Source organism: Rhinoraja longicauda, chromosome 26 (assembly GCF_053455715.1).
Source record: "Rhinoraja longicauda isolate Sanriku21f chromosome 26, sRhiLon1.1, whole genome shotgun sequence".
Taxonomy (NCBI): domain Eukaryota; kingdom Metazoa; phylum Chordata; class Chondrichthyes; order Rajiformes; family Arhynchobatidae; genus Rhinoraja; species Rhinoraja longicauda.
In genome coordinates, this window is record NC_135978.1 from 26,068,284 (window position 1) to 26,092,794 (window position 24,511).

Sequence of the window (24,511 nt, forward strand, 5' to 3'; positions counted from 1 at the left end):
ACCGGCCAAGAATGTCCCATCTACACTAGTCCAACTTGCTTGCGCTTGGTCCATATCCCTCCAACCCTGTCCTATCCATGTACCTGTCTAATTGTTTCTTAAACGATGGGATAGTCCCAGCCTCAACCACCTTGTTTCCATACACCCACCAGCCTTTGTGCGAAAAGGTTACCCCTCCGATTCCCATTAAATCTTTTCCCCTTCACCTTGAACCTATGTCCTCTGGTCCTTGATTCCCCTACTCTGGGCAAGAGACTCTGTGTATCTACCCGATTTTGTACAATTCTATAAGATCCCCCCTCATCCTCCTGCGCACCATGGAATAGAGACCCAGCCTACTCAACCTCTCCCTTTCGCTCACAACATCCTCGTAAATCTTTTCTGAACCCTTTCAAGCTTGACAATATCTTTATTATAACATGGTGCCAAGACTGAAACAATATTCTAAATGCGGTCTCACCAATGGCTTATACAACTGTAACATGACCTCCCAACATCTATACTCAATACCTTGATGAAGGCCAAAAGCATTTTTGACCACCTTATCTACCTGCGACTAGACCTTCAAGGAACGATACACCTGTACTCCTAGATCCCTCTGCTCTACACTACCCAGAGGCCTACCATTTACTGTGTAGGTCCTGCCCTTGTTAGACGTCCCAAAATGCAACACCTCGCACTTCTCTGCATTAAATTCCATCAACCATTCCTCCACCCACCTGGCCAATCGATCCAGATCCTGCTGCAATTGTTCACAACCATCTTCATTATCTGCAAAACCATTAACTTTTGTATCATCAACAAACTTGCTAATCTTGCCCTGTATGTTCTCATCCAAATCATTGATGTAGATGACAAACAGTTACGGGCCCAACACCGAACCCTGAGGCACACCACTAGTCACAGGTCTCCAATCTGAGAAGCAACCTTCCATCATCACCCTCTGCCTCCTTCCATGGAGCCAATTTGTTATCCATTCAGCTATCTCCCCTTGGATCCCATGCGATCTAACCTTCCACAGCAGCCTACTATGCGGAACCTTGTTGAATGACTTACTGAAGTCCATGTACACAACATCTACAGCTCTGCCCTCATCGACCTTTTTGGTCACGTCTTCAAAAAAAGCAATCAGATTTGTGAGACATGACCTCCCCCGTACAAAACCATGCTGACTATCCCTAATCAGCCCTTGCCCATCCAAATGCCTGTATAACCTATCCCTCGGAATACTCTCCAGTAACTTACCAACTACAGATGTTAAGCTCACCGGCCTATAGTTCCCAGCAATTTCCCTGCAGCCCTTCTTGAAAAGAGGTGCAACAATTTGCCACCATCCAGTCTCTCCTGTATTTAATGACGACTTGTAAATTTCAACCAGGGCTCCTGCAATTTCCTCTCTAATTTCCCACAATGTCCTCGGATATCTGATCAGGCCTCTGTAGTAAATACTCAGAGGCTCAAAGGTGGGGGCATGATAGCTTTCAAGAGCAGTCCCTTCAGTCCTGAGCAAAGGCTGTGGCGGGATGCATAACTCAGCCCTGAATCTGTTCAGGCACATCTGGCTTTCCCAGTCTTACCAACTTGGATTATTTCCTTCTGCATCACAAGAGGATAGCACAGTGGCACAACTGGAGAGTTGCCGCCCCACAGCACCAGAGACCCAAATTCAATCCTGACGGCAGATGCTGTCTGTGTGGAGTTTGTGCGTTCTCCCGCTGACCGCTTGGGTTTCCTTCGGGTGCTCCAGTTTCCTCCCACACCTCAATGGAGTTTGTCGGTTAACTTGGCCTCTGTAAAATCCGCGCAGTATGTCGGGAGTGTATGCAAAAGTGGAATAACACAGAACTAGTGTGAATGGGCAATTGAAGGTCGACGTGGACTCGGTGGGCTGAAGCAACTATTTCGTTTTCTTTAGTTTAGTTTAGAGATACAGCGCGGAAACAGGCCCTTCGGCCCACCAAGTCCGCACTGACCAGTGACCCCCTGCACTTTAACACTATCGTTGCGGAGAAAACGATCCAAGTTTAGTTTAGAAACATAGAGAAATAGGTGCAGGAGTAGGCCATTCGGCTCTTCGAGCCAGCACGATCATGGCTGATCATCCAAATTCAGTACCCCGTTCCTACTTTTTCCCACATATTCCTTGATTCCTTAAGCCCTAAGAGCTAAATCTAATTCTCTCTTGAAAACATTCAGTGAATTGGCATCTACTGCCTTCTGTGGCAGAATTCCATAGATTCACAACTCTCTGGGTAAAAAAATGTTTCCTCATCTCAGTCCTAAATGGCCTAACCCATATTCTTGGTTTAGTTTAGAGATACAGCGCGGAAACAGGCCCTTTGGCCCACCGAGTCCACAATGACCAGCGATTCCCACACACTAACACTAACCTACACACACTAGGGACAATTTACACTTATACCAAGCCAATTAACCTACAAACCTGTAAGACTTTCGAGTGTGGGAAGATCTCAGAAAACCCACGCAGGTCCCGGAGAAGGCGTACAAACTCCATACAGCCAGCACACAGTCAGGATCGAGCACAGGTCTCTGGCTCTTTAAGACCGCAACTCTACCGCTGCGCCACCGTGCCATCAACAGTGCGGTGCCCCGGCCCGGCCACACTCACCTTGTCCAGGTACTGAGGGAGGAGCTGGGCCAGGACCTGTGCCGTGTTCCCACTCACTTCCGATGGCTTCACCACCGCCGCGTTTCCTGGGAACGGGAATGGAACACCGAGTATTACACGGGGTTTACGGCAGCAGATCTGGCCATTCGGCCCCACTGGGCCATGCTGGCGTTGCTGCTCCACCCAAGCCCCCTCCCACACGTCCTTCCTTTGCCTCCTCCAGCTGCTGTCCCCAAGATGCTGCTTAAGGCACCACTTCCATCCACCCCAACACTCCCAGCATTGGGGAACTCCACATTCCCACCACTCTCTGCACTTCTCCTCAATTCCCCAATGGAGTTTTCAGGGACAGTCTTGTATTTGGGTCTAGCTTTAATCCACACAACAAACGGGAAAACCTCTGCCCCCATTCTAACGACCAGGGCAGCACAGTAACGTGGCTGGTAGAGCCACTACCTCACAGCACCTGAGAACCAGGTTTCATCCTGATCTCGGGATTTATGTATCTGGAGTTTGCACGTTCACCTTGTGACCACTTTTTATCCACCAGGTGCATCGGGTTCCTCTGACGTCCCAACAAAGTGTGGGTTTGTGGGTTAATTGGACGCTGTAAAACTGCCTCAAGTGTGTAGAATGTGGATGAGAAAGTGGGATGACAAGGCATTATCGACGATTGGTGTGAGCATGGTGGGCTAAAGGGTTTATTTCCATGCTGTGTCTCTAAACCTCCATTAGGAACCTCCTTCACCTGTCTCGTTTCCCTCCACACAATGAACACGAGTTTCCATTCCTTTCTCCCTCCGACCCACCAAAGACAATCCCCTCGTCCTTGCCCTCCCGCTCATTTACCAAGCTCTGTCCTGACCCGGTTCAGCTGATAACCATGCGGAACAGAATCAGACTGAGCCAGGGAACCACGAGCCATGGAGCTTCCAGCTGAAGTCACCAGGTCCACAAAAGCTGAAGAAGGCTCACGGATGAGAAATGGCTGTTGGCTCTTCAAAACTCATCCTAGTGATGTCTCTAACTTCAAGTATCTATCTAGTGATATCTAAACTCTTCCACGGTAAACATTCTGAATAAACCTCAATATATTTCTCTCCTGATCTGTCTGGGAGTTTGAGCATAACATTTATTAACATTAATCATTTATTTTGAATTGACATCCTCTGGTTTGACTCTCTTGGTGAAATAGACGTGTCCACAGTGTACTGAGGCTGACAAGGATGTCTCTCTGCTCAACCTCTGCGCCACTGTAGGAGCGCGGACATGACACTGGGGTTCGGGAGGGGAAGGTGTATCCTCGGGGATCTGCCACGGTTCCTACCCCTGATCTCCATCCAGGTTCCTGGTCGGATTTCCCAGATCCCGGATGAGTGCAGGTGAGTGAGTCGGCATTCCCAGGGGATAGCAGCTCCACGCGTGGATGGAACGGCCCACAGCCCACTCCCCTCCCACCAGGGAGCCCAGGACGTTGGTCTCTGGAGCACCCAGTGCACCCTGGTCCCAACACGGAACGTCACCTCCTGGAGCAAGGACTGACACAACTGTAGAATTTCTACGGAGGCAAAGACTGAAACCCCGGGCAGGGCAGAGAAGACACTTCACTCCTCATCGAGGGCAATGTCACGGGTGAGTAAATAAACGGGGAACATACCTGCGGCGATGGCCCCAACTAACGGCTGCAGCACCAGCGCCAATGGGTAGTTCCAAGCCCCAATGATAAGAACCACACCAAGAGGCTGGCGGTGGATGTACACGGTGTCCATCATGGTCATCATGCTCTTCGACACATGCTCTGGCTTCACCCACTCGGGCAGCTTGTTTATGGCCATGGTTATTTCATTCAGAACACCCACCATTTCATAAATTTCCACCGCAAATGCATTCTACAAATTCAGACAGGAGGGAAGGCTTTTCTTAAAATAATCTATTCTTTTTCCCTTCTTTTGGTCGGGACGGGAGGGGGGGGGGGGCAGGGAACTTTCTCGGGTATCAGGCATCTCCCACTTTGGAAAAAAGCAGGGGAGGGCAGGGTCTCGTGAAGGTTTGCTGCAGGTGAGGGTCGGCGGTAGTGGAGGCGATGGCAGGCGAGGTTGTGTGGGCCGGTGGTGGTGGCAGAAGACCTGTCATGGAAGCCGAGGGTGGTGTGGGGGACAGACGGGGCAGCAAGCTGGGGAGGCGGCGAGAGTGGGGCGCGTTGCGGGGGTAGCCGGGGTTACAAGCGGCCGGGGATTCGGCGCGTGCCAGGAGGGATGGTGTCGACAGCTCAAATCCGTCATAAAGAGGTCCGTTAAAACGAGGGTTTACAGTGTTGACATTCAAGGGATGGGCGTGGAGGTGCAACATGGCAGGAAAAGGCAGAGAATGAGAATAAATCAATCCCCTCTCGCTTCTGAATGAGATCGTCATCCTACTGAAGGTACAGACACCCCTCAGCACGATGAGGATCGCGTATGGAGAACTTTATTTCCAACCTTGTGCAGGTCCTTTTGCAGCGCCTCCAAGATTAGATCCTTCTTCTCCGTCAGCATCCTTTCCATGGCCTTCAGCTGCTGCACGCGGAATTCCAGTGGGTGGGTTTTGCCCAGGTTATAGGCGGCTCGAGCACCAGCCACCACGGTCTGTATTTCCTCCATGGTGGGCCTCAGCTCACACAGAACAACAGCAAGATGTCTCCTCAGTGGCTCCACAGACACGGGGCAAGGCCTGGATAATATCTGAACAGAGAACAGGTCCTGTGTTAGAATGGAGGCACAAATGCTGGAGTCTGAAGCAAAATACAAATCCAAATTCACTGAATTCATTCAAATCAGAAATGGATAGATTTTGAGGGAATCAAAGGATTTTGTGAAAGCCGGTGAAAATGATGGAAAGATAGATGATCAGCCATGATCTTGATTAACGATGGCACAGGCTTGAGGGACCGAAAGGTCTACTGCAGATCTATTTTATTATTTAGTTTGGAGATACAGCAGGGTAACAGGCCCTTCGCTCCACCCAGTCCACGCCAACCATCGATCACGTTTTCTCCTGCGCTCGGTCCGCGTTGGCCAAACGGGTCCCCCGGTGGCCGAACACTTCAACTCCCCCTCCAACTCCCAGTCTGACCTTTCTGTCATGGGCCTCCTCCAGTGCCATAGTGAGGCCCACCGGAAATTGGAGGAACAGCACCTCACATTTCGCCTGGGCAGCTTGAGTTACTCTAGCATCAAAAGGTGGTATGAACATCGACTTCTCCAACTTTAGACAGTTCTTCTGTCCCTCTCTTCCCCTCCCCCTTCCCAGATCTCCCTCTATCTTCCTGTCTCCACCTATATCCTTCCTTTGTCCCGCCCCCCTGACATCAGTCTGAAGAAGGGTGTCGACCCGAAACGTCCCCATTCCTTCTCTCCCGAGATGCTGCCTGACCCGCTGAGTTACTCCAGCATTTTGTGAATAAATACCTTCGATTTGTACCAGCATCTGCAGTTATTTTCTTATACTCACTAGATCTACATCATCCCACTTTCTCATCCACATCATACACACTCAGGACAATTTACAGACGCCCAATTAATCCACAAATCTGCATGTCTTTGGTATACGGGAGGAAACCCACGCGGTCACAGAGAAAATGTGTCACAGACAACACAAAAGGTAAGGATCAAATCCAAGTCTCTGTAGCAGTGGGGCAGTGGTTCTATCAATTACGTTCCTACGCATGAAGAAAAGACCAGGTTGAAGCTCACGGGTATGCTGGATTATGTTATCAAACAATAAAGCAGCACCTTATCCAAGAAAATGATTATCACAAAATAAAAACTGTAACATAGGCAGTTAGCAATGGATCATCTATATTTCAGCTGGTAATCTTTATCACAATAAACCAACCTGACAGAATACAAAGCTCAAAGGGGAGTTCAGGTTCTGTTGCTGATACATTGGTCCTGGCATGCACACTTGTGCAAATCTGACCTTTCCTCCGACAACACACCTCTCATAATCTCGTAATCACTCTGACAAACTTTCCTATAAAGTCAACGTGGAAACAGGCCCTTTGGCCCAACTTGCCCGCACCAGCCAACATGTCCCAGTTACACCAGTCACACCTGCCCGCGTTTGGCCCATATCCCTCCAAACTTGTCCTATCCATGTACCTGTCTAACTGTTTCTTAAACGTTGAGATAATCCCTGCCTCAACTTCTCCTCCGGCAGCTTGTTCCTTACACCCATTACCCTTTGTGTGCAAAATTACCCCTCAGATTCATATGAAATCTTTTTCCCTTCACCTTAAACCTATGTCCTCCCTTCACTTACTCTGGGCAAAGGACTGTGCGTCTACCCGATCTATTCCCCATTTCTCTATTCCACCGATCATTTCCTGTGGACTGACCACATGGGATACATGAATTCCACTTAATGTGAATGACTTAATATGCTTTAAATAGGTGGCATTGAAGATATCTCAACAAATTAAGTTGTATCCCCACCTTCCAATTTTCCACTACTTTCCTCTTTTTAAGCTGGGCTATGGACACAAGGGGCTGCAAATGCTGGAGCAACTCAGTGGGTCAGATAGCATCTAGCTTAGTTTAGTTTAGAGATACAGCGCGGAAACAGGACCTTCGGCCCACCGTTCCACACACGCTAGGGGCAATTTACAATTATACCAAGCCAATTAACCTACAAACCTGTAATACAATACAATACAATATAATATATCTTTATTGTCATTGTACCCAGGGGTACAACGAGATTGGGAATGCGCCTCCCATACGATGCAATAATTTAAGTAATTTAGACAACAGCAGCCCAACGAAACAATTGTAACAGTTTTAGACAGGGTAAAGTGCAAGTTGATCGATGCGTTGTGACCATCCGGCTCAGCAGGACCGGTTCATAGCAGCTATGGCCCTGGGGATGAAGCTGTTCCTGTGTCTGGAGGTGCGGGCGTAGAAGGCCTTGTATCGTCTGCCCGATGGAAGGAGTTTGAACAGACTGTTGCAGGGGTGTGAAGAGACTTTGTGGATGCTGGTGGCTTTTCTGAGGCATCGTGTGTTGTAGATGCCCTCCAAGTCTGGTAGCTGTGTTCCGATGGCCCTCTGAGCTCTATGGACTACCCGCTGTAGAGCTTTCCTTTCTGCCTCCGTGCAGCTGAGGTACCACACAGGGATGCCATGCGTTAGGATGCTCTCTATGGTGCAGCGGTAGAAGTTCGTCAGCAGCTGTTGGGGTAGACCAGACTTTTTCAGTGTTCTTAGGTAGAACAGTCTTTGCTGTGCCTTCTTGACCAGCGCAGCAGTGTTATTGGACCATGTTAGGTCCTCCGAAATGTGAGTGCCCAGAAACTTGAAGCTGGACACTCTCTCCACACTGTCCCCGTTGATAGAGATCGGGGCATATTCCCCGTTATGTGACCTACGGAAGTTGATGATCAGCTCCTTGGTCTTGGTGGTATTTAGGGACAGGTTGTTCTCCGGGCACCAGTCCGCCAGGTTCTGCACCTCCGCTCTATAGTTTGTTTCATCCCCGTTGGTGATAAGCCCGATCACCGTTGTGTCGTCTGCAAACTTGACAATGGTGTTGGTGTCGAATGCAGGAACACAGTCGTGTGTGAAGAGGGAGTAGAGCATGGGGCTCAGAACACAGCCCTGTGGTGTGCCGGTACTCAGGGTGATAGTGGAGGACAGGTGCGGGCCCATTCTCACTGCCTGCGGTTGCTCCAGCAGGAAGTCCAGGATCCAGTCACATAATGACGAGCTGAGGCCTAGCTGGTGGAGTTTGGTGATGAGCTTGGTGGGGATGACCGTGTTGAAGGCGGAGCTATAGTCTATGAATAGCATCCTCACGTACGTGCCCTGTTTCTCTAGGTGAGTCAGGACAGTGTGAAGAGCCAGAGAGATGGCGTCCTCTGTGGATCTATTTGCCCTGTATGCAAATTGATGTGGGTCCAGTGAGTCAGGGATGCTGGATTTGATGTGTGAGAGGACCAGCCTCTCAAAGCACTTCATGACTATCGCCGTTAGGGCAACCGGGCGGTAGTCATTCAGGTTGGAGATCTTTGCTTTTTTCGGCACGGGAACTATGATAGCCGACTTCAGGCACTTGGGGACCGTAGCCAGAGATAATGACAGGTTAAAGATCCTGGTGAATACCTCAGCCAGCTGTTCAGCACAGTCCTTCAGTACCCTTCCTTGAACTCCATCCGGTCCTGCAGCCTTGCGTGGGTTGACCCTTTGCAGCGCGCGTTGTACCTCCTGTGTGCTCAGTTGCAAGACCTGGAGTGTGGGAGGAAACCTTTGGAGTAAGTCTTTGGAGTGTGGGAGGAAACAGGAGATCCCGGATAAAACCTACGCAGGTCACGGGAAGAACGTACAAACTCCGTACAGACAGCACCCGCAGTCAGGATCGAACCCGGGTCTCTGGTGTTGTAAGGCAGCAACTCTACCGCCGCGCCACCGTGGTGCCTCTGAAAACCTTTCTTCCCGACACGAAACGTCACCCATCCTTTTTCTCCAGAGATGCTGCCTGATCGGCTGAGTTACCTTGTGTCTATCTTTGATCTTTGATCGCATTTACGCCTTGGGTACCTGGCCTTGTCCTACCAGAGCACTCTCATTGCCCTATCCAGCTCACCCTCAACCTTCCTACACCTTAACACAAAATTGTTTTCACACTTTCCCTGCTCTGACCATGGGTCAGATGCTTTCTGACCTGAGAGAGAAATGTCCCTCTCTGCTTTCTCACTTGGAGCAAAGTCATCCATCCTAAGTTATCAAAATCTCACTTGTGCTCACTTTTCAGCCAGAAATTGACAGATATGCCCCAGCACACATTTCCAATTGTGCGTGTCCATATCTCACAACAAAGGGCAGCATGGTGGCGCAGCGGTAGCGTTGCTGCCTTACAGCACTTGCAGTGCCAGAGACCCGGGTTCAATCCCGACTACGGGCGCTGTCTGTACGGAGTTTGTACATTCTCCCTGTGACCTGCGTAGGGGTTTTCTCCGAGATCTTCAGTTTCCTGCCACATTCCAAAGACGTACCGGTCTGTAGGTTAATTGGCTTGGTATAAGTGTAACTTGTCCCTAATATGTGTAGGATAGTGTTTGTGTGTGGGGATCGCTGGTCAGAGCAGACTCAGTGGGCCGAAGGGCCTGTTTCTGTGCTGTATCTCTAAACTAAACTAATGGGGCTAATGAATCTGTTATCCGAGAACCAAAACAATGAGAAAAGATGTAAAGTTTTTATTTCTGGATCGCAGAAGGCTGAGGGGATGACATGATAGAAGCATATACAATCATGAGAGGGGTAGATAAGGTGAAAAGTCAGAACCTTTTTTGCTGGGTTGAATGGGCTAAGACTAGAAGGCACAGCATTAAGGTGAAGGTTTAAAGGAGATACAAGGAACTGCAGATGCTGGATTGCAAAAAGGGCACAAAGTGCTGGAGTAACTCAACGGGTCAGGAGGCACGATGGGTGACGTTTCGGGTCGGGAAGAAGGGTGCCAACCCGAAACGTCATAGACAATAGACAATAGGTGCAGGAGTAGGCCATTCAGCCCTTCGAGCCAGCACCGCCATTCAATGCGATCATGGCTGATCACTCTCAATCAGTACCTCGTTCCTGCCTTCTCCCCATACCCCCTCACTCCGCTATCCTTAAGAGCTCTATCCAGCTCTCTCTTGAAAGCATCCAACGAACTGGCCTCCACTGCCTTCTGAGGCAGAGAATTCCACACCTTCACCACTCTCTGACTGAAAAAGTTCTTCCTCATCTCCGTTCTAAATGGCCTACCCCTTATTCTTAAACTGTGGCCCCTTGTTCTGGACTCCCCCAACATTGGGAACATGTTTCCTGCCTCTAATGTGTCCAATCCCCTAATTATCTTATATGTTTCAATAAGATCCCCCCTCATCCTTCTAAATTCCAGTGTATACAAGCCTAATTGCTCCAGCCTTTCAACATACGACAGTCCCGCCATTCCGGGAATTAACCTAGTGAACCTACACTGCACGCCCTCAATAGCAAGAATATCCTTCCTCAAATTTGGAGACCAAAACTGCACACAGTACTCCAGGTGCGGTCTCACCAGGGCCCGGTACAACTGTAGAAGGACCTCTTTGCTCCTATACTCAACTCCTCTTGTTATGAAGGCCAACATAACATTGGCTTTCTTCACTGCCTGCTGTACCTGCATGCTTCCTTTCAATGACTGATGCACTAGGACACCCAGATCTCGTTGAACATCCCCTCTTCCTAACTTGACACCATTCAGATAATAATCTGCCTTTCTATTCTTACTTCCAAAGTGAATAACCTCACACTTATCTACATTAAACTGCATCTGCCATGTATCCGCCCACTCACACAACCTGTCCAAGTCACCCTGCAGCCTTATTGCATCTTCCTCACAATTCACACTACCCCCCAGCTTAGTATCATCTGCAAATTTGCTAATGGTACTTTTAATCCCTTCATCTAAGTCATTAATGTATATCGTAAATAGCTGGGGTCCCAGCACCGAACCTTGCGGTACCCCACTGGTCACTGCCTGCCATTCCGAAAGGGACCCATTTATCCCCACTCTTTGCTTTCTGTCTGTCAACCAATTTTCTATCCATGTCAGTACCCTACCCCCAATACCATGTGCTCTAATTTTGCCCACTAATCTCCTATGTGGGACCTTGTCGAAGGCTTTCTGAAAGTCGAGGTACACCACATCCACTGACTCCCCCTGTCAATTTTCCTAGTTACATCCTCAAAAAATTCCAGTAGATTTGTCAAGCATGATTTCCCCTTCGTAAATCCATGCTGACTCGGAACGATCCTGTTACTGCTATCCAAATGCTCAGCAATTTCGTCTTTTATAATTGAAGACCCACAACTCTACCCATGTTCATCTACCCATGTTCACCAGAGATGCTGTCTGATCTGCTGAGTTGCTCCAGCACTTTGTGCCTTTTGAAAGAATGAAGGAGATGTGTGGGGTAAGCCTTTTTTACGCTGAATCAAGGGTGCCTGGAATGTGCTGAATGGGAGTTGATGGAAGCAGATGTGATAGTGGCATTAAAGAGGAGTTTGACAAGTATATGCACATGCGGAAATGGAGGGGTCTGGATCAAATGCAAGCGAGAGGAGATTGGTTTAACTTGGAATCGTGTTCGGCACGGACATTGTGCGCCGAAGAGCCCGCTCCTGCGCTGAATTGTTGTGTGTTCTAAAACAAAAGCTGTATCCTTCAGGAAAGTTCACCATGGCAACTGAAGCAGAGTCTCGGTGGGACTGGGATATATGGACAGGATTGTGTGGCAGCGATGCTCAATCTCAGCCCTTACCTGGAAGATGCTTTGCATCATCAAAGTATACCAGAACATGTGATAATATAAATCATCAAATATATCAGACCAAAAGGACAATAATGAACAAATGTTAAAAATGACAGATAAGTAGGCAGCTTTCATGTGAATGTCTTATTATCCTCCCTTTTCTTGATTAAAAAAAGATCTTTCCATTGACACGGGATCCTAGAACTGGTGATATTCTTAATCAGCTGTTTATGATGGTGATGGGTGGAAATTTCTACACTTAGAGGTGAGGGGGGTGGGGGCGGAAATGTAATTTGTTTTAACGCTGTATCCCAGAGTTGTGGGTCTTCAATCATTTATGATCCAGGCCGAGATCAATCGATTTTCTGCACATTAAGGGATGGACGGTGTGGTTGGGGAAAATCGACCACAATCTGACGGAAATGGTGGAGCTGCATCTTTCCTCTCGTGTTCTCTGAAAAGAAGGGTAAAGTGCAGGAGGAAAACACTGCACAGTCATCATTGTGACTCAGGCAGTGGGACTATACAAACAAAAGTAAAAGCGAGAAGTGTGGAACGGATGCATCATTTCAGTCTGAGTGCCATTTATCCACAGGGTGTGGCTGCTGCTCCCAAGACCAATATTTAATACATATCCCCAAATGATCTGCAAGTTCACTCCAAAGGGCCAGTGGGTACAGGGTCTTGGGCAGCCCAGAAAGCTACGGAAGACAGTTGCTTCCACTTGTGAATCACATCGCCTTTACAAAAGTTACATCCACGATTATAAATGCTAGTGCTGTTTTGAATTGTGTTTGATGAGAAGTAATATGTCCCATCCAACTTCAGAGTGTTATTTGTTCAGCAATTTCACACTTTCCTTCTGCAAGGGATGCCATTCAGCCAATTGGAGTACACACAGCCTCTCCAGGCATCAATCGTATTCCTAAAGTATTTACCCTGTAACTTATTCTCTCTCGCGTGTCCATTAACTGCTTCTGATGCCACTACACGAGATAGCATCCGTAGTCTGTCTATTTCCCGCCACAGATGCTGCCTGAACCACTGAGCTCCTCCAGCATTCTGTGTTTTGCTCAGTTTTTAAAGATGTTGGTTAAGGATGGGGCATGTGGAACAATGTCGTTAACTGGCATGATGGGGCCTGGGTTTAATGTCTCATTTGAAAGATGGCTCGTCTGGCTGTGGAACACTTGTCCGTGCCACACCGGGAACAGCACTCTAGAGCCAGTCTTCAAGGCTCCAACCTACTGGAGAAATGGCCGCCAGCTGACCAGCTTTAGTTTAGTTTAGTTTAGAGATACAGCGCCCTTCGGCCCACCGAGTCCGCTCCGACCAGCACTATCCCACACACTAGGGACACTAGCACTATCCCACACACTAGGGACGATTTACAATATTACTGAAGCCAGTTAACCTACAAACCTGCATGTCTTTGGAGTGTGGGAGGAAACCGGAGCACCCGGAGAAAACCCATGCAGGTCAAAGGGAGAACATACAAACTCCGAACAGACAGCACCCGTGGTCAGGATCGAACCTGGGTCTCTGGTGCTGTAAGGCAGCAACTCTACCGCTGCACCACTGTGACGCCCTTAAGGCTCTCAAGGCCACTGCATCAATCCTATTCCCAAAGTATTTCCTTGTAACTTGTTCTCTCTCACGCATCCATTAACTGCTTCCAATGCTCCTACACGAGGGAGTAACATACAGCTGTGGGAGAAAAAAATCCAGGCAGTCAAGTGTGAACGCCAAGCAGATAACACTGGCGGTCAGGACCAGACCTGGGTATGTGGAGCTGAGAGGCAAACGCACTGCCTGCCACACTATAAACCGCATTGAATATCCCAGCGATAGACTACATACCAAAAGACCATCTAACCTCTGACACACATAGGAAGAAGGGTTTCGAACAGAAGCGTCACCCATTCCTTCTCTCCAGAGATGCTGCCTGTTCCGCTGAGTTACTCCAGCATTTTGTAGCTACATGCAATATATACAGTATACTCCCAGATCCAGTTGAAAACAGCAGCAAAAGCAGCTTAGTATCCAAATGAAATTAAAACCGTATCATTCCTCTCTAAAGGAAGATCAGCAATGATTGAATGGCGGATTAGACTTGATGAGCTGAACAGCCTATAATTTATGAACTTGTAAATACCTGGCCACTGGTAATTATCCTGAGAGACCACGTTATCCCAGATTACCATCAGTTTGGAGCTGATTTATTTCATTTGAATGATATCCAACCCAGACAGAAACAGGAATTTAGCAAATCAAGAGCGTTTGTCAATTCCTCTTCCACTGACTGATCTCCGAGAAACAAACTAACTCCTGACCTTTAAACTAGCTTTGCCACTCATTAATCATTAACTCATTAACACTCATTAATACAATTTAAAATATTACACAGACTACATTATTCGAAGACAAAATTAAACAGGATCTTCCCAAGTATCTCTCCTATTTGTGATAAATGTCAATTTCAAGAAGCCAATTTAACTCACACTTTTGTGACTTGTACAAATATGCAAAATTTTTGGATCGATATTTAAAAAATAATTTCCAAAGTTATTGATAACCAACTGGATTTAGATCCAAAATTAATAATTTTAGGATTATCAGAACACATTACAAACTTTACGTTAAGTCAGAGACGCTTTCTTGACTACAGTTTAATAACTGCGAAAAAATTAATACTTAAATTTTGGAAAAAACCAGTAACCCCCACAACTAAAATGTGGATTACGGAAATGACCGAGACCTTGCATTTGGAAAAAATAAGGTTTGCCTTAATTGACAAACCAGATCTATTTTTTAAAATATGGTCTCCATTTATTGAATTTTTAAAAATGTAAATGGGTTTGTCACAAAACTAAAATTTAAAACTAAAGTTAAAACTTGAGTTTAGGGTTGGATGTACAACTATACTCACTAACTCCCGGATCTATCCCCATAATTTTTATGTTTGTAATTCTCTTTTTTCTTTGCTTTCTCTCTATTAGTTTATAGTCTTTTTTTTTTTCAGTCCCTTTTCATCTTTATTTTTTCTTTAAAATTTTTAAATTGAAGCTATGTAAGAACTCTATAACCAGTTTGTCGTTTATTATTATTTGTACATATGCTTTAAAAAATAAAAAATTTAAAGTAGCTTTGCCCGACATAAAGTTCGAACCTCTGCTCCTATCCGACTAGTTGTGACAAATTGCGTTTGTGACCCATCCCATTCCTTTTGTTATCTTTTCAATCTCCGGGAAATCATCGAGTCCACAAGTATCTACAATTGATTAGTTCAGACAAGTTATCTAATCAAACCAAGCAACAACAGCCTCTCAAAATTAAATGCAAATGTAACAAAAATCAGGTGCTGATAATTCAGTTTCAGTTTTAATAATACAGCACGGAAATAGGCCGCGCGACCATCGATCACCAGGTCACACTAGTTCTATGTTATCCCACTTTCACATCCACTCCCTGCACACTCGAGGGCAATTTACAGTGGCCAATTAACCTGCATCTTTGGGATGTGGGAGGAAAACCAGAGCACCGGGAGAAAACCCACACGGTCACAGAATGTGCAAATCAAGGTCAGGATTGAACTCGGGTGTCTGGCATTCCGAGGCAGCAGCTCTACCAGCTGCACCACTGTGCCACCATAATCTGAACTATGATAAAAAATGCTGGAAACACTCAGTAGGTCAGGCACCATCTTTTTATGTTAGAGATACAGGGTAGAAACAGGCCCTTTGGCCCACCGAGTACGCAGCGACCAGCAATCCCCCTACACTAGCACTATCCTACACACTAGGGACAATTTACAGTCTTTACCGAAGCCAATTAACCTAAAAACCTGTACATCTTTGGAATGCGGGAGCAAACCAGAGCAGCCGGGGAAAACCCATGCAGGTCACGGGGAGAACATACAAACTCCGTACAGTCTGCACCCGTAGTCAGGATCGAACCCGGATCTCTGGCGCTGTAAGGCAGGTGCTCTCCCGCTGCGCCACCGCTGCATATGCCGGAGCAGAAGGCAAAATATTTCTGGTGGTGGAATCTTGATGGAAATGGTGAGAATCACGCAAAGAATGCTCTGTTTAATGTTATGGCTGATGGAGCGGAAGATGATGGGAAGCTCCATCCTTCCTTTGACCAGGTCAGGATGTGAGAGCAAAGGTGTGAGAAATAGATAAGATTCAATTAAAGACTCTGTCAATTGTGGTTAAGGGAAAGCAATGGTTCAGGATGAAAGAGATCTCAGAGATGCCTATGGGGGAAGTCTCACCACTGACACAAATGCCAGAAGAAAGCAGAGGAACTTAGAACATCAAAAGGATCAAAAGGAGTCCTTACAGGAGTTATAGTAGGAACGTCTAGATGTGATGGCGGTGGTGAATCTGTGGAATTCTTTTCCACAGAAGGCTATGGAGGCCAAGTCAGTAGATATATTAAGGCAAGATAGATAGATTCTTGATTAGTACAGGTTTCAGAGGTTATGGGGAGAAGGCAGGAGAATGGGATTAGGAAGGAGAGATAGATCAGCCATGATTGAATGGCGGAGTAGGCTTAATGGGCAGAATAGCCTTGTTCTACTCCTATCACTTATGACCTTAAACAGGTGGACATGTAGAGATCCAGAACGGAAAGGGTTAGAGATGAACTATGTGGTAAGAACAAGATGGAAATTGGCAGAAAAAGTAGTAACATTGAGTTCTGTTTGAGTGTAGGAAGCAGCAGTAACAGAAAGGTCAATGCACTGGAGGAAGAGTTAAGGGAATGGGCTTTAGTGGGCTTAGTGTAAAGCAAAGAATATCCCACAAAAGACAAGAATCCTCATGCGAGTTCCCTTGGTTGTATCTTTGGTCTGGAGAAAGCGAGTGGGAATGAAGAAATTGTTCAGCAGTGTGACAAACAAATTCATCCAGGGAATGAGTACACAGGAGATGGTGAATTGGCTGGCGCTCCACGACAATTACAATTTTGGGGAAGTGAGAGGCAACAGTTTAGCAGACAATATAAATTGCAGTTCTCAGTATTACAAATCAAGAATTGGGTTCTTTCCTCACAGTTTCGTCTCAGGTCAACAAACAAAAGGAGCTGAGTGCGACAAAGTCAGGAGATCATGTGCCAGATTTCATTGGTGGAACGGCCGTGGAGAGAGATAGTTGCTTCAAATTTCTGGGCATTAACATCGCGGATGACTCAATCTGGACCCAGTACAAAGATCTAATCATGAAGAAGGCATGCCAACGCTTCCAGTTACTTAAAGTTTAAAAAGATTTGGCAAGTCTCCAAATATTCTAACAATGCACTATAGAATGTATCCTGGCTGGTTGCCCAGAGAGTTGTGAATCTGTGGAATTCTCTTCCACAGAAGGCAGTGGAGGTCAATTCACTAGATGTATTCAAGAGAGAATTAGATATAGCCCTAAGGGCTGATAGAATCATGGGATATGAGGATCGGGGTACTGATTTTGGATGATCAGCCATGATCATATTGAATGGTGGTGCTAGCTCGAGGGGCCGAATGGCCTACTCCTGCACCTATTTTCTATGTTTCGCCTGGTGCGGCAATTCCAACACACAGGAATACAAGAGGCTGCAGGGAGTAGTGGACTCCGCCTGGTCCATCACGGGCGCAGCCCTCCCCACCATCTAAACCATCTACCCAACAGGTGCTGCCTCAAATAGGCCTCAATCATCAAGGATTCTCACCATCCACCTCTTCTTGCTGCTACCACCGGGCAGGATGATAATGTAAGAAAATAACTGCAGATGCTGGTACAAATCGAAGGTATTTATTTCACAAAATGCTAGAGTAACTCAGCAGGTCAGGCAGCATCTCAGGAGAGAAGGAATGGGTGACGTTTCGGGTCGACACCCTTCTTCAGAGCAGGGCAGGAGATGATGATACTTTATTGTCACTTGTACAGTGAAATTCTTTGTTTTTTGCATACAAAGTATGCAACAGAGTCGCCACAAAGACGCCACAAGTTACAGAAAGTACTCATCCCTTGTTTGTCCCCCCACCCCACCCATCCACCCCCTCCCAGTCCCACTTTGTTCTCGGTGGCCCCTGGGTGCAGAACCCTGAAGTCACAACACCACCAGGTTCAGGAGCAGCTACTTTCCTACAATACAATATATCTTTATTGTCATTGTACAGGGGGTACAACGAGATTGGGTTTTGTCAGGTCAGGTCAGGTCTTGATCAGGTCTGTGGAATTCTCTGCCTCAGAAGGCAGTGGAGGCCAATTCTCTGAATGCATTCAAGAGAGAGCTAGAGCTCTTAAGGATAGCGGAGTCAGGGGGTATGGGGAGAAGGCAGGAACGGGGTACTGATTGAGAATGATCAGCCATGATCACATTGAATGGCGGTGCTGGCTCCAAGGGCCGAATGGCCTCCTCCTGCACCTATTGTCTATTGAACTGACATGTACACCCCTAATCCTACCTCGGCAACGGAACACCATACACCACCCCTTGCACTACCACGGACTTGTTTGCTAATTGTATATTTAACATCTTGTTTTCTGCAATTTTTTTTCTTTTCACTGCCTTGCAGAATTAATGCATGTTTTTATGCATGTTACCCCAGAGTGCTGCTGCTGCTGCTGCTGCTGCAAGCAAGACTTTCCCTGTACCTTTACCCCACACAGACCATGTGCAGGTAGGTAGATGGCCATGAACTCGGTTTAAACTGGCGTTGGTCAAGAGGAGAGAGGAATGGGAAGAATCCCTGAGGAAGATGCTGCCCGACCCCAGCACTTGATGCCACCATGAAGACCAGTGCTGACAGCACCAGGCGCTGGGCAGCTGTCCAGAGGTGGGGGTTGGGGTGGTGCTGAGCTCGGACAGGCCGGGACGTACCACTGGCTGCAGCGACGGGGAGCGCGGTTAGGCCGCGGGCCGGGCCTTCTCCGGGGTCTCTCCTCTGCGCGCTCCCGGTGCGCATCCCCGCTTGGTGCGCGGTCCCGCGGCTCCATGACACATACACGCACACACACCAACGCGCGCGTCTTCCCAGGGCTGGTGCCCGCTCTATGCACACACCCCCGGGATGCATGTACATTCATGCACACTCCCCGGCCTGCATGTACATTCATGCACACTCCCTGGCCTGCATGTACATCCATGCACACTCCCCGGGCTGCATGTCCAGTCACACACACTCCCCGGGCTGCATGTACATTCATGCATCCTCCCCGGGCTGCATGTACATTCATGTACACTCCCCGGGCTGCATGTTCATTCATGCATCCTCCCCGGGCTGCATGTACATTCATGCACACTCCCCGGGCTGCATGTACATTCATGCACACTCCCCGGGCTGCATGTACATTAATCCACACTCCCCGGGCTGCAAGACCCTCTGTGCACACTCCAGGGGCTCCATGTCCCCACACTCCCTGGACTGCAAGACCCACTGTGCACCCTCCCCCGGGCATGCATGTCCCTTCTTACACACTCCCCCGGGCTGCATTATCCTTCATCCTCCCAAGTTTGCTGCTATGTGTATCTTCCTTCGGATGGATGACGCTCTGTGCAACCTTCGACTTGCTGCAACCTTCCATCCGATGAGTTGGATGCCCCCTCAGTGCAACCCACTCCCTCCACATTGCGGGACTGGGTGCCCCTTTATGCATCCTCCCGGGCTGCATAACCCTTCATTGCCAGGGTTGGATACCGCTCTACGTATCCATCCCCGGCCGGGTGGCAAATTCTGAGATTGCCATCCGTAAATCTATCATTCTCAGTCCAAGTACACATCCTCCCTTCACTCTGTTCAGCCCCTCTATGGTTTTGTTTCATGGTCATTGTTATTTAAATTGTGGACCAAAGTGTGTGCATGCATGCACAATCTTAGTGGAAACCTATTTTCTACACGGTTACTGCGGGTTTGCACCTGCTTGTTGCTTCGCCAACTCACGGCTCTGTATTCACTGTCGCTCTGGAGCCCAATCGCTTCTTCACGTCAACAGTTCACTGGAAGAACTTAAGCAGCAAGTGAAAGCCGACGTCTCGGGCAACACCCTGCATCAGGACCGCTTCTTCAAATCGACCGGGAATTCAATAAAACGCTGTATTTCGTTTTGCTTTTCCGCGTATTAAACGTCCGTTAACTACCGTCAACACTCGCTCCCACACCAACGCACTGACGTCTCTGTTTGCAAAACCCAGCTCTGCAACTTTCGAGTGGAAGTTCACAAACCTGCAAGCGATACCCCCACTCCCGGCCTCAGGGGGGCGCTGCAGGCGCCGCTCCCACTCCCGGCCGCAGGTGACGCTGCAGGCGATACTCCCACTCTCGGCCTCAGGGGGGCGCTGCAGGCGCCACTCCCGGCCTCAGGTGGTGCTACAGGCGCCGCTCCCTCTCCCGGCCTCACGGGGGCGCTGCAGGCGCCGCTCCCTCTCCCGGCCGCAGGGGGGCGCTGCAGGCGCCGCTCCCACTCCCGGCCTCAGGGCTGCGCTGCGGCGTCGCTGCTGGTAGGACGGTACTCCCTCTCCCGGCCTCAGATGGCGCTGCAGACGATACTCCACTCCCGGCCTCAGGTGGCGCTGCAGGCGACACTCCCTCTCCCGGCCGCAGGGGGGCGCTGCAAACGATACTCCCACTCCCGGCCTCAGGTGGCGCTGCAGGCGACACTCCCTCTCCCGGCCGCAGGGGGGCGCTGCAAACGATACTCCCACTCCCGGCCTCAGGTGGCGCTGCAGGCGCCGCTCCCACTCCCGGCCGCAGGAGGACGCTGCAGGCGCCGCTCCCACTCCCGGCCGCAGGGGGACGCTGCAGGTGCCGCTCCCACTCCCGGCCTCAGGTGGCGCTGCAGGCGCCGCTCCCACTCCCGGCCGCAGGGGGGCGCTGTAGACGATACTCCCACTCCCGGTCGTCCGTCCGCGTGGGAGACGCTTCCCTCGGCTGAACATCGCGGCGACTCTCGGGTCAGTGACCGGGGCCGGGCTGGGCCGGGTGGAGCTGGGGTGTGGGGACGGTGTGTACGTAAGGTACCCCTGAACATCGGGCCCGGGCTTCAGTCTGCTGGCGCTTTACAGGCCGTGCCTCGCTCGGGGCCGGAGCCCCGCTGCTCGTTGACAGACCCGGCCAGGGCAGCGGGGTGAGGGGGGCGGGCCGGGGATCGGGCCTTGGCCCAGCGCTTGGTCCCGGTCCTGGGCCCGGGCTGCTTTGGTCCTAGACATGGTCCCGGGTTTCTTCTGCCCGCGTAGTGCATTACACAAATCGCTGAGCAGGGGATGGGAACAAGTCCGGGGCTTGCCTGCCCTTGGCTCTGCAATCAGCCCCTGCACCTGTGTCTCGACCACAGACGGTACCCATTCCTTCTCTCCAGAAATGCTGGCTGTCCCGCTGAGCTACTCCAGTCCAGCATGTTGTGTCTGTCCTCCATCTGCCGGCTGCGCCAGGCCAGGGGTCCGAGCTCCACAGGGTCCTCTCTTTACATCAACTATTAAGTAACTCGTATCTCTCGCTATGCTTTAAATACGCTTTGACTTTTGAGCGGCTGGATCAATGTCTGTGGGGACGCTTTGCCTCCACCGTCCCTTTAACGTAGAGTGAAATCCGGCAAGTGTAACTTCTAACTGTTTCGAAGGGTTACGTGTTCAGCTGCTGTAGTATCTGAATCATCTTTGCATCTCTCCCATCATTATTGCAACTTTTTCTCTTTGCCATATTACCCCAACTTTACCTCTTCTTGAGACTTGGGTACGTAGATGGACAAGATGTTGGCCTCCCTTTCTGTTCTTCAAACCTTGATGAGACTATTATAATTGAGGTCAAATCAGTCCTCGTATGTGTAAACTTTCCAATAGTTGTTCGACAGAGATTAGAAGCCAGATCCTGATTACTTTGCCAAGGTAGTTGGCAATCTTACTTCATGTTATGTGCAGGAAGGAACTGCAGATGCTGGTTTAAATCAAAGAAAGACACAAAATGCTGGAGTAACTCAGCAAGACAGGCACATCTCTGGGTGAAGGGTCTTGACCTGAAATGTCACCCATTCCTTCTCTCCAGAGATGCTGCCTGTCCCGCTGAGTTACTTCATGTTATATCTGTCTAGCTGAGATGGTACAGCTGGTACCATTGACTTGGTACAGCTTTGTCCATCTGCTCAGACTGGTTCAACAGAGTTTGTACGTTCTCTCTGTGGGGTTTCTTTGGGTGCTCTGGTTTCTTCCCACACTCTTAGTGTGTAGGATAGTGTTGGTGTACAGGGATCGCTGGTCAGCGTGAACTCGGTGGGCCGAAGGATTTGTTTCTGCGCTGTATTTCGAAAGTTTAAACTTTGGTAGCAAACGGGTGAATCTAGTCAAATCAAATTTATTGTATTGTGCACAAATACGGAGTACAGTGAAAATCTTACTTGCAGCAGCATCACTGGTACACAGACACCACAAAAAACATAAGTGTAGGAAGGAACTGCAGATGCTGGTTTAATCCAAAGATAGACACATAAAGCTGGAGTAACTCAGCGGGATGGGCAGCATCTCTGGAGAGAAGGAATAGGTGATGTTTCGGGTCGAGACCATTCATAAGTATACGTATAAGCTATATACAGTAAACCCTTGTTTTAACGGACATCTCAATACTGGATTTTGGTTATAGTGTACGGACCTGCCCACTCCACCCCCAGCTTGCATCTCCTCCCGTCCGGCCGCTTACACCCCCAGCTCGCTGGGTGCAACAGCGAGACCTTCACCCACTGCATGGTCCGGTTGATGCAGCTATTGTTGCAGCTCATGTTGGACTGAACTGTAGCCCCAGGAGTCAGCGCATTCTTCAGACCGCCATCGCTGATGAGAAGCGCTCAGTCACTGTGGGGCTCCCTTCCCTCTCACCAGCTGCCCCTTACTGTTTGCCATTGCTTTGTCTGCTCTCTGCTCCACCGCCGCTGTATCCTCCTCCTCCTCCCTTGAAAGATATCGACGACTGCGATGGAGAAAGCATTGGTGGAGTTGAGTGGAGGAAAAGCTGGGATGAACAGGACAGGGCAGCTGGTGAGAGGCGAGGGAGCCCTGCAGTGAGTGAGCATGTCTAGTCATTGGAAGCGACCTGAAGAAAGAGCTGACAGCCAGGGACTACAACGTGAGCTGCAACAACAACCACGACAACTGGACCGCGTGGTAGCTGGTGAAGAAAGGCTCGCTGGTGCAGGCGAACGGCATTTGTATCTAGTTTTGAGGTGAAATGACACACAGTGCTGGAGTAACTCAGCTGACTGAATCAGTCTGAAGAAGGGTCCCGATGTCATCTATCCATGTTCTCCAGAGATGCGGTTTGACCCTTTGAGTTACTCCAGCACTTTGCATATAATTGAAACTAAGAAGTGCAGATGGTGGTCAATACACAAAAGGACACAATGATAATACCGTACTCGGTTATAGTGGACAATCAGCAATAACGGACACCATTCCCACCCCTCACCACCATGGTCTGTTAGTACGGGGATTTACTGTATCTTGACCGTTTCTCCAAGACAGGTTGGAAGGTTAATTGGGTGCTGTAAATTGTCTCTACATTGTTTGTGGCTGGTGGACTCCAAGGGGAGCTGATGAGAATATGGGGAGTAAACGATGGGATTATAGATGAGTGGTTGATGGCCAGTGCGCACTCGGTGGACTGAAGGGCCTGTTTGCGCACTGTATCTCTCAATGAGGCTTTGACTATGATATGCCATCCTTGACCATCTGGTCAATAAGCAACTCCCGACTCATTGATGTGGTTGGTTCTTAACTGCTTTCTCAGATTTAGACTTAGACAATAGACAATAGGTGCAGGAGTAGGCCATTCAGCCCTTCGAGCCAGCACCGCCATTCAATGCGATTATGGCTGATCACTCTCAATCAGTACCCCGTTCCTGCCTTCTCCCCATACCCCCTCACTCCGCTATCCTTAAGAGCTCTCCAGCTCTCTCTTGAAAGCATCCAACGAACTGGCCTCCACTGCCTTCTGAGGCAGAGAATTCCACACCTTCACCACTCTCTGTGAAGGTGTGGAACTGTGACCCCCCCCCGTTCCAGATTCCTCTGCAAGGAAAACCATCCTCGCAGTATCAACCCTGTGAAGCCGCCTCAGATTCCTATACGTTTCAATAACATCTGCTCTACTCCTCAACTCCAGTGACTGTAGACCCATTTTAGCCAGAATTTCATATCTTGTTGCCAAATGGGACATGTCACTGAGCTGGGACTGAAGAAGGGTCTCGACCCGAAACGTCACCCATTCCTTCTCTCCTGAGATGCTGCCTGACCTGCTGAGTTTCTCCAGCATTTTGTGAATAAATACCTTCGATTTGTACCGGCATCTGCAGTTATTTTCTTATACTGAGCTGGGACTACATGTAGTGTAAGAAAATAACTGCAGATGCTGGTACAAATCGAAGGTATTTATTCACAAAGTGCTGGAGTAACTCAGCGGGTCAGGCAGCATCTCAGGAGAGAAGGAATGGGTGACGTTTCGGGTCGAGACCCTTCTAATCAGTCTGAAGAAGGGTCGAGACCCGAAACATCACCCATTCCTTCTCTCCTGAGATGCTGCCTGACCTGCTGAGTTACTCCAGCAACCTTGT

The 24,511-nt window shown here is 48.9% G+C and overlaps 2 protein-coding genes across 7 annotated transcripts in view; one reads left to right on the forward strand and one right to left on the reverse strand.

The window, feature by feature from the left end:
* The window catches only part of LOC144606192 (aldehyde dehydrogenase family 3 member A2-like), a 42,221-nt gene extending 22,057 nt beyond the window's left edge, over positions 1–20,164 (reverse strand). For 2 of the 6 annotated variants that reach the window (XM_078422054.1, XM_078422060.1), the window contains exons 1-4: positions 19,837–20,126; positions 5,107–5,349; positions 4,287–4,518; positions 2,630–2,715 (exon numbers count right to left, since the gene is read on the reverse strand). In XM_078422054.1, the coding sequence (XP_078278180.1) occupies positions 2,630–2,715; positions 4,287–4,518; positions 5,107–5,268 (480 nt within the window). In that variant the 5' untranslated portion in view covers positions 5,269–5,349; positions 19,837–20,126. The other 4 variants (XM_078422055.1, XM_078422058.1, XM_078422056.1 and 1 more) reach the window with 4 other exon arrangements.
* Positions 20,165–20,784: 620 nt separating this feature from the next.
* nle1 (notchless homolog 1 (Drosophila)) overlaps positions 20,785–24,511 on the forward strand; it is a 35,118-nt gene continuing 31,391 nt past the window's right edge. Inside the window, exon 1 of the mRNA XM_078422027.1 lies at positions 20,785–20,870. The gene's annotated coding sequence lies outside the window, so the exon portion shown is untranslated. The remainder of the gene's footprint in view (positions 20,871–24,511) is intronic.